Source organism: Pseudopodoces humilis, chromosome 5 (assembly GCF_049639895.1).
Source record: "Pseudopodoces humilis isolate 2021_Gansu_Grassland_sample_001 chromosome 5, ASM4963989v1, whole genome shotgun sequence".
NCBI lineage: Eukaryota > Metazoa > Chordata > Aves > Passeriformes > Paridae > Pseudopodoces > Pseudopodoces humilis.
In genome coordinates this window covers 68917511-68935536 of record NC_142204.1, presented here as the reverse complement: position 1 = coordinate 68935536, position 18026 = coordinate 68917511, and the positions used below count along the sequence as shown (strand labels likewise).

Here is an 18026-nt window from a genome sequence, read left to right as displayed (position 1 = left end):
TCTGCCAATTCTGTCTTCAGCAGGGAACTGGATGTGTCATTTTAAGAACCCTGTGTAATCTGGCTTCATAAAATTCCATATTTTTAAAAATATTAGAATGAGGGCGGCCACTAGTAACTGCTTAGAGGTATTACTCTCATTGCATCTGATATCCTAAAGCAGCAGTGGAAGCCAAAATCTCTCATTATATCCTAAGCCAAGATCTTATGCTCAGAGTGATGCTCCTCACAGCTCTCTTTTTCCCCACTCCCTTAAGCTTGTGTTATCTTGAAGTGGGTTTTTTACTTTGCCAGCTGGGCATAAAAATACTTGATCTTTGGTTTTTGTTTTTCTTCCACCCTCAAATATATTTCCATTTGAGTTATCCCATTAGGTCACTTCTAGCCCAAACTAGCAGATAATCTTTCTTGGTTTAGCCTCGATTAGTTCCTCATTCTCCTGCACAAATGCTTGAACCAGGGCAAAAGAAAGGATGGGACAGTTTCCATTTAAATGTAGAACTACAGGTTTAGGAATTATGGTTTGTTTATAGGAAACTATCAATACTCTCTTCTCATACTGGTGCTCAGAAGTTCATCTCCAATGATTTCATACCAAGATGGAGAGGATGGAGAGGTAACTGAATCAACCTGGAAATTTTTTATTCCAGAACCAGATCATTGCTATCATCCATATTTCCAGATGGTTGGATGTATTTTGTCATTAGGGATGGAGGGCTGTTTTGTTGACCTCTTGTTGCTTCTTGGGCAGGTCAATAAGGGCTTCTGGAGTGATTGATAAATTAATACACTGAGTCTGGGTCCTGCTGAACACCTCAAAGTTCAGTGCTGGCTAATAGTAAGGACTGAAGGCACCACCCAGCCATTTGGGGCAACATTTTCCAGTGTGATTAACAAGTAGAGATGTTTAACTTCAAGCACCTTTCACATTTTCCTTACATGCAAAATCACTTCCCATACCTGAAAGCGCTTCTTTTTTTTTTTCTTTTTGTCTTTTTTTCTTTTTTTTTTTTTTTTAATGTGTTGGTGGGTTTTACATTTGATAACATACTGAGAAAGCACTGCAGTGAACTTGCTGACACTGTCAGTGGAAAAATGTGAGACATGAGATCATCATGGAAGATGAATTCCTTGGTGGTGCTCTCTTCCCAGCTCTCTTCACATAGAAAGTATCAACTGGGAAATGTCAGGGTTTGGTAAACAGGTCACAACAGTGATTACTTGTGTTCATACAGCAGAAAAATTATTTATACAATTATAAATATATATATGTATATATACACAGGCATCTATATGAAATCCAGTGTTCTAAGCCACAAAAGTCACAGGTATCTCAGTGTGTTCATTTTGCATTAAGGTATCAGGATATTGGCCTGTAGGATATCAGGATTGAATTTTGTCCCTCTTCCATTAATTTCCTTTATGGACTACAAGCACACTTTCTGTTTGTTTTGGGAAAAGACCATTGTTATTACAAGTTAAAGAGATAAAACATATCATGGCACAAGAAAAAGGCTTCAGTTTTAACAGAAATCAAAAGCTTCTGCTTATTAGGATATGATAGGGATGTAAGCTCTTGACTTAATGACTTAAAATTTCCAAAAACTTATCTTTGGCTTCATCTCATGCTTTAACTAGACAATAGGAAAATTATTCTGGAAGTCTGCAGGAAGTTTTTTTTCTAATTTTTTTTTCTCACTAAAATGTTTCATATGTTGGGTGGGACAATCCCTTCCTTCCTTGCATTTGAGAGGCTGAGCTGGCTGTATGAAACCATCAGCCTTGATATCCATGTGGTCCTAAGGAGTATATTCATGGAAACAAAGATGGATTGGAGATTTTAGTGCAGGCACTGCCAGATCACTTCCTTGCCAAAATCCTAATTTTCCTTAAAAGCCCTGATGCTTCTAGCTTCCATTCTCAGGTACTTGTTATCATGCAGTGCAAAGGAGTGGAGAGGCTGATCTGAACAGAACTATGTGTGAAAGAATTCTGTGATCTACTGATAGATCTTACTTGGTCATTTTGCATTCTCGTAGGAAAAAAATATGTTCAAGTTCTTTTTAAAAAGAAAATTATTATGGAAGAAATTCAATAGTTGAAAATAGGCATGTATGAGTTGCATGGAAACATCTGCTTTTTGAGAATTGTAGCCATAATGGGTTTACTCTGATAGCTGATCCTGTTTATCTGGCATACTGCAGTTAGTATCAAATGCCAAATGCCTAAATCTTACATTATTATAATAACAAGAGTTGGCTTCCACAGGAACTGTTACCTCCCAGAGCTTTATGCAATTAATACATTAGATGTAGCATAGGAGGTAAGAGCTGCTGTTACTAAAACCAAGTTACTGTTTCTTCAGCAAGTGGTGTCCAGCTTTAGGCCAGCATGTCTGACTCTGCTTCATCTTGTACATAAGAAATACTCATTTATTCTTAAATCTGCATGTCTTACCCAGATGGTTTTATCCTGTCACCACCCTGTGACAGAGCAAAATGTTAATCCAGTTTTCAGAAGAGACACTGGAACTTTACTTAAATTAAATGCCAGCCAACAGACAGGGTAAGTTTTTGGCAGGGTCAGGAGCTGAGCAGAGATTTTTGTCTGTCCCAATCTGTGCCATGTTCTCTAGGACACCCATTTAGCTGTCAGTGCTTATGTTTTCTCACTGATGTTACCAAGTAAAAAGTCTGGTGACGACTAAGATGATGACAATTTTAATTTTATTGGTGTGATAGATTTTCTTGCTTGAAGAATGCCCATACATAAGTGCATTTCTACTCAATCAGATGAGGTTTGCATCTGTTTTTCCTGCTTTCACTTTTGTCTCACCCGTTGTGCTGCCTCCTCTGACAAGGCAGCCAGGTGAGCATGATAATGTGGTACAGGTGATTGCACTTCCTTTTCTGCAAAAAGGCAGAATTTCTGTTCCTTTATACCCTTGTGTCAGGTTCAGGGACAAATAGTCCCTCAGTTTTTGTAAACCTGGAAATTAATTACTGAAGTGTTGACTACTGCTGTCCTGGAACTGAGCTGTGGCCAAATTAAGAAGGTATATATTCAATAACCCTTAGATCTGGGGTCCCTGCTGTGCCACAGGAACATGATGTACCGAGTAGAGTTTGAGCTTCTTTAGTGGTTTTTCCTTAAAAAAGGTGCAGGAGTTTCAGTTTCTTGCCTGAATTATTGAGCTTGAGAAATTTTCCAGCATTTGAAGTGGTGACAGATCCCCATGGTTTGTATTTGGGGTTCTGATGATATTTATCAAGTTCAGCTTTTACAGCACCTCTGTGAGATGGAATCATCATTGTCAGATGGAAACGTAGCAGGATGTGGAGTGACCTGCCCCAAATCACCCTGCAGACCTGTGTCAATAGATGAGTGGATTCTTTCCTCCTTTAACTTCCCCATCATCCTTTCATGAAAGTGAATTTGCCTTCTGACATAGACACAGGTGATATTGTTACCCATTGAATCATTTAGGTTGGAAAAGCCCTCTCAGATCATCAAGTCCATTAACCCAGCACTGCCAAGTCCCCACTATATCCATGTCCCCAAGTGACACATCCACATGTTTTTTTAACAGTTCCAGGAACAGTGATTCCACCACTTCCCTGGCACAACCAGCTCTTTCTCAGGTAAGAAATGGTGCCTTTCCAACCAGATTTCTCATGGTCAGCATGCTGACAGTTCTCAGCTTGTTTTATTTCAGTGATGGACAAATTCAGTGCTGCGATGGCTGAACTCATCCCTCCTGTAACCCAGGCTCTGCACAGGGGGCCTGCTGACATAATAAACAATTGCTCTCTATAGCTTTAGTAATGTGAGCATTAATATTGATCCAGCACTGACTTCTCTAACGACCAAAAAAAAATGTATCTGTTATCTTGAGAAACCTCCCAAACAGCTCTAGTCTCCTTTCATTACAGGGGAGAGTTATGAGGGCAGATGGCTGAGGTGATATCCATTTGACCTATAGATGCTAACTCGGGCTGGATCATTAATAAGGTGGCCGGAGATAGGGAGAAATGGCAGTAAAGAGAGTTAAAAAGCAATCCCGTGCACAAAGGATGGTGTGTCCAGAAGTGCCAGGTGGCAAATGGGATGGACAAAGGTGAGGAAGTGGCTGCGTGGTTGTAAATGCTCATCACCAAGTCAGGCAGCAAACACTTAAAAGCTGAAGTTTTTCCATATTTAGTTCTTGCTCTGGTGTTAATCCTTTGGGAGGAAAAAGAGACGTAGGTCTTGAACTCAAGATAGAAATTTCACTTTCTCTAATTAACTACCCCCCTCCACTGTCACAAGAAAAAAAAGAAAAAAAAGTGCTTCATTGTTTTCTGCCACAGCTGTGGTGGCTCAGGTTTGAAAGGCGCTGCCTGGCAGAAAACCAGTCCTTGCTGAGGATCAGACTGTGGCCTTGTTCCAAGAGAAATTTGGATTTCATTTGACCATGATAGGATTCCAGATTGTCATCTGAGCATGTCTGAAAAGTGGTGAATGTGTGTCAGGAGTTAAGTGCTCATGAACTTCCTTAGTCCCTGGATTGTTCAGGACTGACCCAGGCAATTTTTTCCAGATGTTTTGGGGAATCCAAGTCCATATAAAAGGGATGGTAATGCTTCTGCTTCCTTACTAAGTTGTCTTTGTGGCTTGCAGGAATGTGCATGAAAGCTGGAGCCAAGACACCCCGATTTCTTGTCTCACCTCTACAAACTGCACTTTAACCTTTCTGCCCTTCCCTGGCACCTCCACACAAGATCACAGAAACTTCGTGGGCCCGCTGCAAACTTTACTTGGCCTTATTTAAAAAAAAATAAGCATTGCTCTTTTTTTATTGTACAGAACTCCGGTCCCTGTTCTCCAAAGCTCCTCTGAAATTGTTTTTTTGCCTTTGATCCAGCAGCTGCTGGTATTCTGCAATCCTAAGTAGGTAAAACATGAGAAGCACCTTGGGATGGGAAGGAGTTATAAAAATATGAAATATTGCAGCATCCTTCCCTCAGATACAGTTTAAGAGGGGGGCTGTTTAAATGGACACTGGGCAAAAATCTTTAGCAAATAAATATTCTGATTTTTCTAGTAAATGTAAATTTTTTACTGTTGCAGTAGTTTATTTTCCACTTTACTGACTCTTTTTATCCCCATGTTTCTTGCATTAAAATGGTTAATGTTCCTATCTCTAAAGTCTGTATCATCAAACCCTATCTTTCCTAATATTTTAATTCGGCTACACTTTTCATCTTGTGGCTGAGGCAAAAGATTTCTCTAAATCCCAATTTTAAGATATGATGTTTGTTTTAAATTTTATCTCCTACTTTTAAATGAAAACAAACTCTCAATGCTGAAGTAGGTGGAATGGGGTTGGGAGGGAATTGCTCAGTAGCAACCAGTGCTGTGTGACATCTAATGAATGCTGATTCTTCATCCCCAAAACCTTCTGAGTGGGTGAAGGCAGCTGATTTCTGCAGCAGCTTAAACAGAGATTGAAATTACTTCCATGATGGGGGAAGCAGATTTTTTTCCCCATAGCAGGTGCAGGCTCAGTCCACAGTGATTTCTCAGTTATACTCTAACTTTGCAGTTTAAAAAATTTAATGTCAGTGCCCAGCCAGGCAAAACCTAACTCCCTAACATTTCTGTTTTTCACGGAAGGCTAAGACTTTATCCTCAGGCAAAGTCTCCTCTCTGGGCTGGCTGCTGTAAATCCTCTGGGCCCTGGTGAAAGCCAGACTTGCTAGCTCATTTTACTTAATTTGTGATGCTGGCAAGATTTGTGCTGCAGCCCAGGGCTCTTGACTCAACTCTCCTAAATCAGAGCATTGACACATTACAGTAGAGAAACACCAGCGCAGAAAACCTGAAAGTAAACTCCTTGAAAATAGATATTTCAGAAAAATGCTGTCTTACTGAGTTGTAAATAGCATTTAGTGGAATGTTTCAAGTTTCTTGGTGCTTTCTTCGTTAAATCCACTTGCTCATTAAGAAACTGGGTTTTAACCACTGTCCTCATAAATGTTTTTTACTACATATTTCATGTGAGAATCTTGGGGCACAGGATATCTTTCCTCAGAAACCCTACTAGACAAAATGTCTTGAGTTTTTGCAGGTAGGTAAACAGAAACTTGGGGTAAAGTGAAATGAGGTTGTCTGTGTAGGAATGTTAACCAGCAGAAGTGTAATGATGTAATTACTGCAAATACAAATGTGTCACATTAATGCCTGTGTAGACATTCTTATTCAGGACTAAGAATCCTTTTTCCTGCTCAGATAATTCCATTTTGAAAGTGAGGAAGTGTATCCAAGAGGATAAAGTGCTTGGCTGTGGTTGTGGAGATCAGAGGTTCTCTTTTTAAATCTACTGTGGATTTGTTGGGAGATCTCAAGTGAATTTTCTCCTTTCTCTGCACCATAGTGTCACATGTGGGTGTGAAGATGGTAGTTTATGTAGGGAAAAAAAATAAATGTTATTAAACAAAAAAACATCGCAATCACACAGGTGGTATCCACAGTGGTTCGGAATAGTTGATGTCTGGTGCCTACACTGTGTAGATTTCAGGTTTATCTTGCTTTCAGAAGCTGATTTTTGGTTTTTGAATGCCCACTTGCTCTGGAGTGTTTTAGGTGGATTTCTCCTTCATTTTGGTTTCACTGCTGCAGGAATTCAGCATATGCATATCATACCAGTATATGCACTCCAGGACTGTCCCACAATGCAAACAAAACAACAGTAAGGGAGATGATGGGGAAATGCATTTCAAAGGCATGTTCCTAATCTGAACCAACACACACACACGATGCTGGGGCATTCCCATATAGTCATAACAGATAATGTCCACCTGCAGCAGCTCTTAAGATGGTATCAGACACAGAACCTGGCAGGTTGAATGGGGCTTAGTCATCTTCTTTAACCTTCAGACTGTGCTGCTTCAGGAAGAATAAACTAGGTTTAAGAAGATGTTTTCCTAGTAGTTAATCTGTAGTCAAAATTGTGTGATATATAGGCAAGAAAGACAGTTCTGATTAATTTTACTTTGACACTTTGCTTGACACTGTATTAGACCAAAAAATGTTTCACCTCAACCTCTTTCCCTTCATTTAAAAATGATTGAAGAAGTTAGGTGGGAGAAGTAGGTTGGTTTTGGTTAGAACTGACACTTTGGACCTGCTCTGAAAGCTCTGCCATTGGTGAGCTCTACCCTCCTCTCCTTTGCTCATGGGTTCAGTGTTACTGCAGTGAGGGCACCCCCAGTTCCAGCAGGGGCTGATGTGAGACAGGAGGTGCCACCTGTTCCTTCCACACAGACCAGTAAGAAGCTCTTATGTGTCCAGTTGTCTGCACATGAATATTTGCTCTGGTGCTTGTTTGTTTCAGTTATCCTAATGCTTTTCTAAATGTTTTCTGTTACAGAAGAGGAAGAGGAGCAGGTTCCTACCGATGGAGGTACATCTGCAGAGGCCATGCAGGTCCCACTGGAAGAAGAAGGAGATATGGAAGAGGATGAGACAATTAATGATGAGAACTACTTAAGCAAGAGACCATTAGAAAGTCCTGATGCTGAGGAATTCCCACCTGTGAAAAGGCCAAAACTGTCTGTTTCCAAAGGGGACCCCTTGGACGGAACTGTGGAACCACGTGAGCCTCTTAGCTCAATAAATACACAAAAAGTACCACCAATGCTTTCTCCAGTTCACGTTCAGGACAGTACAGACTTAGCCCCCCCTTCGCCAGAACCACCTATGTTGGCTCCCATTGCAAAATCCCAAGTGCCGACCCCCAAAACTTCAGAGGCAAAGCCGTTTGTACCCAAAACAAAGTCCAAAACAAGTTCTCCAGGACAAAAGACAAAATCGCCGAAAACTACACCCTCACCAGTGGTAGCTGGGAGTCCCATTCGTTCACCAAAAACTGGATCCAAAGAGAAAAAATCACCAGGTCGCGCCAAGAGCCCAAAAAGTCCCAAAAGTCCAAAGGTTCCTGCTCATGTTCCGCAACCACCTGTGAAGCCTGAAACACCAAGTAAAACCCCTCTGGCTGCATTGAGTGAGAAGATAGGAAAGGAAAATATTCAAGTGAAACAGGGACAGACACCACCTGAGCCTGCCCCCAAGCCAAATATGGACAACCAGGTGAAGAAAGTCCCCGTCATGGACAAAACTATTGATGATTCGATCGATGCTGTGATTGCTCGTGCGTGTGCAGAACGGGAACCGGATCCCTTCGAGTTTTCCTCCGGGTCTGAATCAGAAGGGGAAATTTTTACCAGTCCTAAAAGACTTTCTATATCTGAGTCTACAACTCCTAAACCTTCTGTTCCTGCCAATAATGCAAATAAGGCAGGAGGAACTCCAATACCTGCCTCAGGTGGGACTTCAAGTTCAGACATTTCATGGACAATGGATGACTCCATTGATGAGGTCATTCGGAAGGCAAACATGGGGACACCTTCTAATCCACCTACCAACTTCACTTATTTTTCCTCTCCTTCTGCTTCACCTCCAACTCCAGAGCCTCTTCTCAAAGTCTATGAGGAGAAAACCAAGTTGGCTTCATCAACAGAAGTGAAAAAGAAATTGAAAAAAGAGCTGAAAACTAAAATGAAGAAGAAAGAAAAACAAAAAGAAAAAGATAAAGAGAAGAACAAGGAGAAAAATAAGGAGAAGGAAAAGAACAAGGAGAAAGATAAAGACAAGGAAGGAAACAAGGAAGCAAAGTTTCAGTGGAAGGAACTACTCAAAGAGGATGATCCTGATCTGTATAAATTCAAACTAAAGGACTTTGAGGATGCTGACACAAAAGTAAAGTTGAAAGATGGCAATACCAAAAAAGAGAGAGAAAAACATAAAGATAAAAAGAAAGAGAAAGAGAAAGGCAAAAAGGACAAGGATAAAAAAGACAAAGAGAAACTCAAAGATAAGAGTAAGGAAGATAAGATAAAGGTGCCATCAGCACCTCTTGTGTTACCTCCCAAAGAAATGTCTATGCCCTTGTTCAGCACACCATGTGCCATGAGGCTTCCCAGCATGTTACCTTCCTTGTCTCCCATGCTACCTGAGAAACTATTTGAGGACAAGGAGAAACCAAAAGAGAAGAAGAAGGACAAAAAAGAGAAGAAGAAAAAGAAAGAAAGGGAGAAGGACAAAGAAAAGGAAAAGAAGGAGAAGGAAAAGGAGAGGAAAGAAAGAGAAAAGAAGGAGAAAGAAAAGGAGAAACACAAACATGAAAAGGTAAGCTGGTTGGATGAGTTGAGATGGCACACTTGCTTGAAAAATCCACATGGATTCCTATGTTTGCTGCTGAGCATTGTCCAAGAGCTTTGAGAAGTGTGGTTACAGGTTTGGTGTTTCTTAATAATAACAGCTCCAAGGAAGGTGTCCACCAAGAGCTTCAGAGATTGTCCACCTCTTTGGAAAACAAAACAGTGGAAATCTAGTTCTGTGAATTTGAAATGTGAGATTGTCCTGTCTTTTCTCAACTCACTTTTCACTTGGAAAAGCTTCAGCTCAGAGTCAACAGCGACACACACAGCAAAGGGATGCAGTGTTGTGATGCAGCAAGTTTGTTCTGTAGGTTTCCACTAGAAGGGCAGCATTATTATTATTCTTATTATGCCTTTCATATAAACTTTACATTTTGTTTCTAAAAGTCTGCTGTTTCAAAGTTTGTAGAAGCCTGGAAATTCCCAGGTGGACAGAAAAGAGAAGCAGTCTGCCTTCAAATAAGTATTATCTCACATGCTCAAAAGAGCTGCTGAGTCTTCTCTTAGCAAATCTGCCCCCCTGCACCAATTTGTTTGAAGTAAGAAAATTATTTTCCAATTATGGTCTAAGTGTTCAAATGTCACCTTTCGTTCTGAGTCTTATGCTTTAGAGACTGAAGGGGAGAGCTAATTTTCAAGGGGTTTGAGTTCCTCGCATTCCTGTAACTCTTACTGATTTACATCAGCCAAAGATAATTTCTTCTTTCCAATATCACCTAATCTCGAGAATATATTTAATATTTAAGAAATGAAACCAGCATATTTGCATGTTATCAGATTTGAAATCCCATTAGAAGCAGCTACCCTAATTCAGGATTTGCTCTAATTTTTTTGTCACTTCACCTTATAATACGCATTAAATTGTTAATATTGAAAAGAAAGAAGGAAAGAAAGAGATTGTCTTCCTATGTGATAACCTTGGATACAAGAGTTCCTAAATCTCTGTCCTTAGCCTTAGGAAGCACTGTGTGAGTTCCAGTTTTACCAAGATGCTCTTTACGTCCTGCTTTGAGTATAATACTTGGTTTGTACACGCTCGGATTTGGGATATTCCTCACTTTCTTTTTCTTGCCACTCTTACATTACCTGCTGGACTTGCAACAAAGTGCTGATTTCAAAATGTGCTATATTTTTAAAGTTTACAAATGGTTTGTCCATGCAGAATCTGGGTGATGTGGGGAACTAAAGTTTGTCTTCTGTGGATGAGTTGGTGATGGATGGGGTGGTGGCCCAGTTGTCCATGATAATTTAATGTCGGCTCTTAGACTGCAGCAACACTTTCACAGATTCCCCATTTTATCTGTCTGCCCCTTGTGCCTGAGCTGTTTCGGCAGTATTTAGTTGAGAATTTCTGCTGAGATTTATTTTTTAAATTAAATATGGGTGTGTGTAAAATAGAGGCAATTGTTTTGCCTCACTGCATATGCATTTCTTCTGCAGTTGTCTCTGTCAAGTTTGCTTTAGAGTGATAAACAGACACATAAACAAATACAAACTGGTAAAACTTCAGTATAGACTCACCATATATATATATATTAGGAAAAGGAGTTCAACACTAATAAAAACTCGGACAAATTAAATTGACAAAGCTGCCCATTACCTTGGCAAAAAGTCCCTGTCAAAAGATAAACTTTAAAGCTAGAATGCATGAAAGAGTCCCCAGATAGAATTAAAATTTAAACTGATTCTTGAGAGATAAGCTTTTTTTAAATCCACCTCTTTGCTGCAAGTCAGGATTTTAAAAATAAATTTCCCCTTTAAATCTCTTGAGCGATTTTCATTTTTTGCAAGGCCGCACTGCTGGTGTCCTGGAAAAATGGAGAGTTAGAGCTTTATCAGTTGGTGCCCTGAGGTATGTGGCAAAGAAGCTAAATCCTTGAAGATTAGCAAAAAAAATGCAGCACATGGCAATAAGGGGCTTATATGACTACTAGTATTAGTTCAGGTGAAAGAAGTATTGCTTATACATAAAACTGGACAAATCCACTGACAATGTATTTTTAGTTAGCTACAAAGGAGTCTTATATTGCTGGACTTTACCTCTTTGGTGATTTGGGAAGCTTAGTAATCCACTGTAAATGCTCTTCTGCTGGCCCCAATTCCCAGTATTACTCCAGAATGCTGCTCTTTCGTTTTAACCCCTAAAAGTACATGTTTCCTTAATTTAGCTTTTAGATCACACAATGACTTATTTAGCCAGCAGTTGTGCTGCAAGAGCAAATGATCAAGTTACAGTTTGGATGTTTAATCTGCCACAGCGCGTCTGCCTTGGAGGTGTAAGCACAACCTGGGAGATGAGTTCGTGGGCTCGCTGCAGTTTCATCTCCTGATGACCAGGAGAAAATATCAGAGTCCCATTTCCAATATTGCTGTAGTTAAACAAAAGACAGACTCAGCTGTAATATTCCCATTTTTGAGCCTTGTTCTAGTTACTATCTAAGTGCACATCCCATCCTGTTGGGTGATTGAGGCTTTTTATCGAGTTTTTCCTGGAATTTTGCCCTAGGCAGCTGAAAGGTACAGAGCAGCAAACAGAACACTATAAATGGCAGAAAACAGAAGCTAAAAGGCTTCATGCTGGGGGTGTTTGGTGGTGGCACCAAGAAGGAGGAGCTTTGTCTCAGGGCTTGCCGGCAGCTCCATGCCCTGCAGTGGTGTTGGGTGCTGCCCTCGGAGCCAGAAGAGGAGCTCTGGGGCACTGCCTTGCAGGCTCCACCAAATGAAAAGCAAACATATGGAGAAGTTACACCCCACTTTACTCCAGAGATTACCAGGCATGCTGTAGGAGTGACTGAGCAGCTCAGGGAGCAGCTGCTGACCCAGTTTCAGCTAACCTTAATAAGCTGAGCTGGAAACTAAAGTAGTTGAGGAACTGCTTCATGAGAAATGGAAACATCCTTGCATCAGGGCAGGGCTCGCCAGAGCTGCCCCAAAGTAAGGTGCCCTTGCTCCTCTGTCAAAATCCTATCAGTGTAGAGGAAGACCAAGCTCTGCAGGATGTAACTGTGAATGCTCCTTAGTTTTCTCCCTGGTCTGATGATGTAAACCCTGCACACAAACCCACGCTGTAGAAAGATGCTTCCTCTCGTATCAAAGGGTAAGATTTAGCATTGTGGTGGAGGCCTGTTTTCTACTCCCAGCAGACTGTGGTGTTGGTATCTGAGCATAAAGTGGTTTATGTGCTTTTCTTCTGCCCTGTGAGCCCACACCACCATTGTTTAGAACAGAACCAAGGACCTTTATAAATGACATGAGCATCTCTCTGTGCTGTGTGCTGGAAGCTGCAGCAGCTGTGCCTGTCCTGAGACATTCTGTATTCAAAACAGGCACTAAAGAAGAAGGAGAACCTGCAGGAGAAGAGGCAAAATAGCCTGTGCAAAGCCATAGTCCTGAGCCTCCAGTACCCAGGGTTTGGTTTCAGTCTGTAAGCAGTGGGTGATGTTACAGGTTAAGATGCTGAGGAAACAGAGAAAAGACTCATCTGTGGAAGATGGCAGTGAAATTGTTGCAGGCATTTGAAGCTTCAGAGGAAAAAATCTCTTGCAACACTCCAGGGGAATGACGTAACAAAAAATGTTTCTGCATAAACAAAGAGTGGAGAGAGGCCTGTGAAATCAGTTAATCCATATCCATGGAGAGCTGTATTGCAAAGTACAGTTCACTCTGTCAGAGCAGGAGCACCACTCAGGCTGCTCTCCTCTCTCTGGCCTATACATCTCCTAGAGAGCAGCTCCAATTCTTTTGCCAAAATGCTTGGCACGAGATTTTGTTATTACCTTTCTCAAAATAAGTCCCTCTTGAGCCCTCCCACTTTGGCCTGCTGTTTCCCACACTGCTTTCTGTGCTTTGCATTGATTGTTTGCTCTCCCTTTTTCTGTGAAAGCTTTATGAAACTGGAGATTTGATCAGATTTCCATTTAATGTATGCATATTAGTTTTGTCTCTTGGATTCCTGGAGCAGATTCAGCCAAGTGGTTGTTTTATTAAATATGGTGACACACATACTCAAAACGAGATCAGTCTCCATCTCTCTTCATATATATACACACACATATAATGTATATACACTTTTCATATATGGATCTAAGTTGAGTAATGAATGCCTGGAGAATCATTACAGTGTCAGCTGTAGCATCTGTGCTCATTCTGTACAGGTTTTGCAAACCAGTAGCTCAGTGGGAGCTGGTAATTTTGGCATATACTGGTTCCATAAGTTCAAGGACATATTCAAGTGGTCTAAACTCCACCAGATACCAAGATTGGAATCCCAGGCCACTTGAAAAATAGTCATTAAAAACCTCAGCCTAATTGCAGTAAAATGCATTGGCTGTTATGCCAGTGTGGATAAGAACTTTCATAAAGTATTCATTGTTGGCGAATTCAGCTTGGAGTTTATTTGCTTCCTTTGTCTCTCTTTTTGATTCAAGAGAGTCATGGTACATTTTTGTGATGAACCTGGGAAATAATTGAATTTAAGTATCAGAAAAATGTGCAAACACCAATAGGTGTCTGTCAAGTTTGAGTACTAAGATCAAAGCATTTCATGTCATTGTTTAGAAACAAACTGTGAAGTTTTGTGTCTCTAGAAAAGTACTTAGTTAGGAAGATTTGCAAACAAATTGTATCAGGAGGTACAAATACAGCAAAATTTCAAGTTGATGTTTTTAGCTTAAAGTTTGTATTTGTGAATTGCTATGGCTGGGACTCCCTGCAGACTGAGACCCATCCATGCCACGGGATGAAGTGTGAGAGAATAGTGATTAGTCTCATTAAGCTGATATACTCTGGTTAACTCCATCAGTCCTTTCATGTAATTAATGTATTTTGAGAATCTGCTTGCATCTTTGATTGATAATTGTATTCCCCTGTACAGATAAAGGTGGAACCAGTTGTTCCAGCTCCATCACCGGTTATTCCTCGGCTGACTTTAAGAGTGGGCGCAGGCCAAGACAAGATGTAAGTACAAATAAATCCATCTGTAAGGTGTATGCTCACCCCAGTCCATCCTCTGGCACTTGTGGGAGCTCTTCTTTTCAGTGGGAAAAGCTTAAAAATTAGTGGTAAATTACATTTATACAGCAAAGTGTATTCTCCAAGTGAGATCCATCACCTTCCATCCATCCTACTGTGTGTCCCATTCCATGTCTTTCTAGGGCATGGATTACAGGACTCCATCTAGGCTGGCACAATGCCTCCAGTGACATTTAGTGTGGTTTCTGTAATGGGTGCTTATCCTGAGTGTAACCTACAGCTGAGTTTCACAACACTCCCCAGCTAACAGTTTTATGCTTTAAAACATAACAGTTGGAATTCCTTTATACACATCTGTTTTATTGTAACTGTTGATGATTATTCATGAGTGTACCTAACGCATTTCAAGTGCTGGTTCATTAGCTCCCTAATTATTGGGTGCTGTTGTACAAATAATAGTTACTTTGTACTGGATGAGCATAAATAGGGTGATCCCTATCCTGAGATCATCCAGCATAAACAGGAGGCTGGAGAGGCTGGGGAAACAGTGCGTCACCAGGCTTCTTAGGCTGGTCCTGTGTTGTATGTGATTCTTTTAATCAGGTTTTTTGTGTTGATTTCATGGCACAAAGCACACTTTCATGTCCAGTGGTAAATATGAGCACCACACAGATCTTTTATTTCCATTCCTTGCATTAAATACTGCTAATGCAATTGTTTCTCTTATGGAGCCATTAGGAACTAAACCCCCTAATCACTAATTTTTCTGCTCTAGAAATTAAATGGGATTTTGATGATTATTTTCTTTTTCTCTGATTCCTTTTTCTCCCCAATAGTAACCATGACTTTTACTGGTTTGAAGCTGCTGAGGGACTTCAGTCATTCCTTGGTTTCTAAGGGACACCCGCACCCCAATTATTAACCATTTTTGCTTTCTTCCTTTCAAAGTATTTGAGTGTGATCTAAAATTTCTGTGCCTCAGGTTGCTGAACAAAGTTCCAGCTTTCTCAGAATACTTGTTTGTCCTGCTGAGCATGATTTGAATGTGCATGGCTGAACATACTGTCCCTTGAAAGCCCACAAATCCATTTTCCTCCTTGAGGAGCCATGGATACTTTAAAATTCTGCTTTTTCAAGGGTTGTAGAGTGTTTATATGGGGGAAATTAACTCATATTTTCAAGGCAGAACTTCTGAATTAAAGTTCTGAAGCCATATTCTAGCACCAGTTATCTTCCAACCTTACCTCACCACAATGTTTCTCATACCCACACATGTTTTGAGAGGGGACTTCAGACTCCATCTGTTTGCTACAGGTCATGTGGGTGCATCATTGTCATCCCTGCCAGCCCTCAGTGGGTCTGAGATACTGACATCTTGTTCCATGTGCTTTTGTGAAACTCACTTTTATTTCAAATTCATTTTTGCATCTTTAGTGGCACCTTGGCCCCCATCTGAGGATCTCATAACAGGCAGAAAGAAAAGCTTTTTTGATGTGTTATAGTAAGGGAAAGTTAAACTTACGTTTCATCTGTGTCAGTAACGATACTCTAAATACCTGGCAATTATCATACAAAAATGTTGTGTTTCAATTAGCCTGTCTCTGGAGTTTACTGGCAAGGGATTGTTTGAAGATATCATGAATCTCTATGGAAAGGTGCAAGGAAAGTTTTTAAGGATTACTAGAATTTGATATGAGTAGAAACTAAATGGAGAAGCAAAATCTCTCTGCAGTGCAGCTGGGGCTCTTCAGCCTGGAGAAGTGAAGGCCGTGGAGAGATCTTAGAGCCCCTTCCAGTGCCTGAGGGGCTCCAAAAAAAACTGCAGAGGGACTTTCTACAAAGTGACATGGAGTGACAGGATAGCGGGGAGTGGCTTCAAAATGACAGAGGGCAGGGTTACATGGGATATGAGGAAGAAATTCTTCCCTGCGAGGGTGGGGAGGCCCTGGCACAGGGTGCCCAGAGAAGCTGTGGCTGTCCCATCCCTGGAAGTGTTCAAGGCCAAGCTGGACAGGGCTTGGAGCAACCTGGGATAGTGGGAGGTGTCCCTGCCTGTGGCAAGGGATTAGAGCTGGATGATCTTTAAGGTCCCTTCTAACCCAAGTCATTCTGTGATTTTGTAATTTTAACTTCTTGACTCCTCTGCATGGACCAGTGTACAAAGCAGTGATGGCAGCAGCAGGAAGGACTTTTCTCTTGTGTTTGGTTGTGAATAACAGTACATATTTCTCTCAGATTTAAAGTAATACCTGCATTCAGGCTTGTTTGGAGTGCAAATGTTCTTACAACACACATCAGCTCAAAAGAAGTGGCCATTTACAACATTGGGTTAATAGACATGAAAATGTATTATTGCTGAAGGATGGACAAACCAATATTGGAAAAACTGTCCTACTTAAGAGTTTTTTTGCAAGTGTTTTAACTGCACAGTAAAACAAGAAGAAAGTAGATTATTATCAAAGCATTTCCATCTTAGTTGTAAACAATTACAGCAATACTTGCATGGATGCCACATTAGAAGAAATTTACTGGATTCCATTCTAATGCAATTAGAGCTAATTTTGTTCTTTAAATGAATAAAAGGTCAGCTAGTAAATCTAGTTTATCTCAAGTCCAGGCTTCAATAAATTGTTTTATTTAATTTGTTGTAAAAGATCTTATCCTTAATGGGCCTTGCTCTTATTGGTTTGCTTGGGTTCTAAAATATTTATGACCACCTTTTTAGATATGATTTGAATGATATGTAGGAAGGGTTTTTCACTTTTTTTTTTTTTTTTCCATTCCAGTGTTATCAAGGTAGATTGCTAACTGAGTTAGTATAGGAAGGAACTAGAGATGCTATCTTTTTTCAAAACAAAACAAGCAAAATAAAAAACACAGACTTTTAAATTTTAAATGAACTACAAATGATGAGTAGGGTTTAATACTTTTGCTCAATTACATCATGGCTTTTTTTGGTCTTGTTATTTTTCCTAAGAACTATCATTTTTCATACATAAAAGTTTTTTTAAATCATATCTATTGATAAAGGTGTTGACATTACAGCTACTACTACAGCTGACATAAACTTCAGCAAAAGTACATGCTGTAATGTTTGATACTTCTGATAAATTTATTCTACATTTAAATACAGCTTTTAAGAAAAAACACATGGCGTTGACACTAATGCCAGACCACAAAGCACAGTACTACTCACTGGGTGCTGTCTCAGTGTTTCTGTGTCCTGGAAGCAGGATATATGTTTTTTGTGAAATCAGGTCTCCAAATTTACCTTAAAATTTCAGACTTTTGCTCCAGACCCATATCATAACTCTGCCATCAGCAGGGAACCTGGAAAGCAGACAGGAAGAAAGGGAAAGACAGGCATTTTAACAATGTTTAACTGGCAAACCTGACCTGCTGCTCTAATGAAATTTCCCCTTGTCTTCTATATTTTTTCAGTGAGTAGGTTCGTGACTTTCTCCAAAAACAGATCGCACACATGCTTAGATATGTATGTGTATGTGCCTATAAAAATGTATAATAAACAACCTGTGGATTGTAAGATAAATTCCTAAAAAGATTAAAGGATGAAAAAAATTTTGTTACCCAGATACTTAATTGTCCCTACTAAAAATCTTTATTACTTGGTAGGATAATATCAGTCTAAAGCCAACTTATTTATGTGTGGAGGCTCATTCATCTGCATGATACCCCCATGACAAAAGCCATGAGCAGAACCACCTGACATCCTGTGTAGAGGATCTCAAAACCAAGGGTCAAGATGGAGGAATTATCCTGTGATCATAGATGTGAC

At 40.2% G+C, this 18026-nt stretch overlaps 1 protein-coding gene across 1 annotated transcript in view; it reads left to right on the top strand.

Moving 5' to 3' along the window:
- TAF3 (TATA-box binding protein associated factor 3) overlaps positions 1-18026 on the top strand; it is a 111892-nt gene that overhangs the window by 78782 nt on the left and 15084 nt on the right. Inside the window, exons 3-4 of the mRNA XM_005526065.3 lie at positions 7411-9227; positions 14133-14215. Of these exons, the coding sequence (XP_005526122.2) occupies positions 7411-9227; positions 14133-14215 (1900 nt within the window). The remainder of the gene's footprint in view (positions 1-7410; positions 9228-14132; positions 14216-18026) is intronic.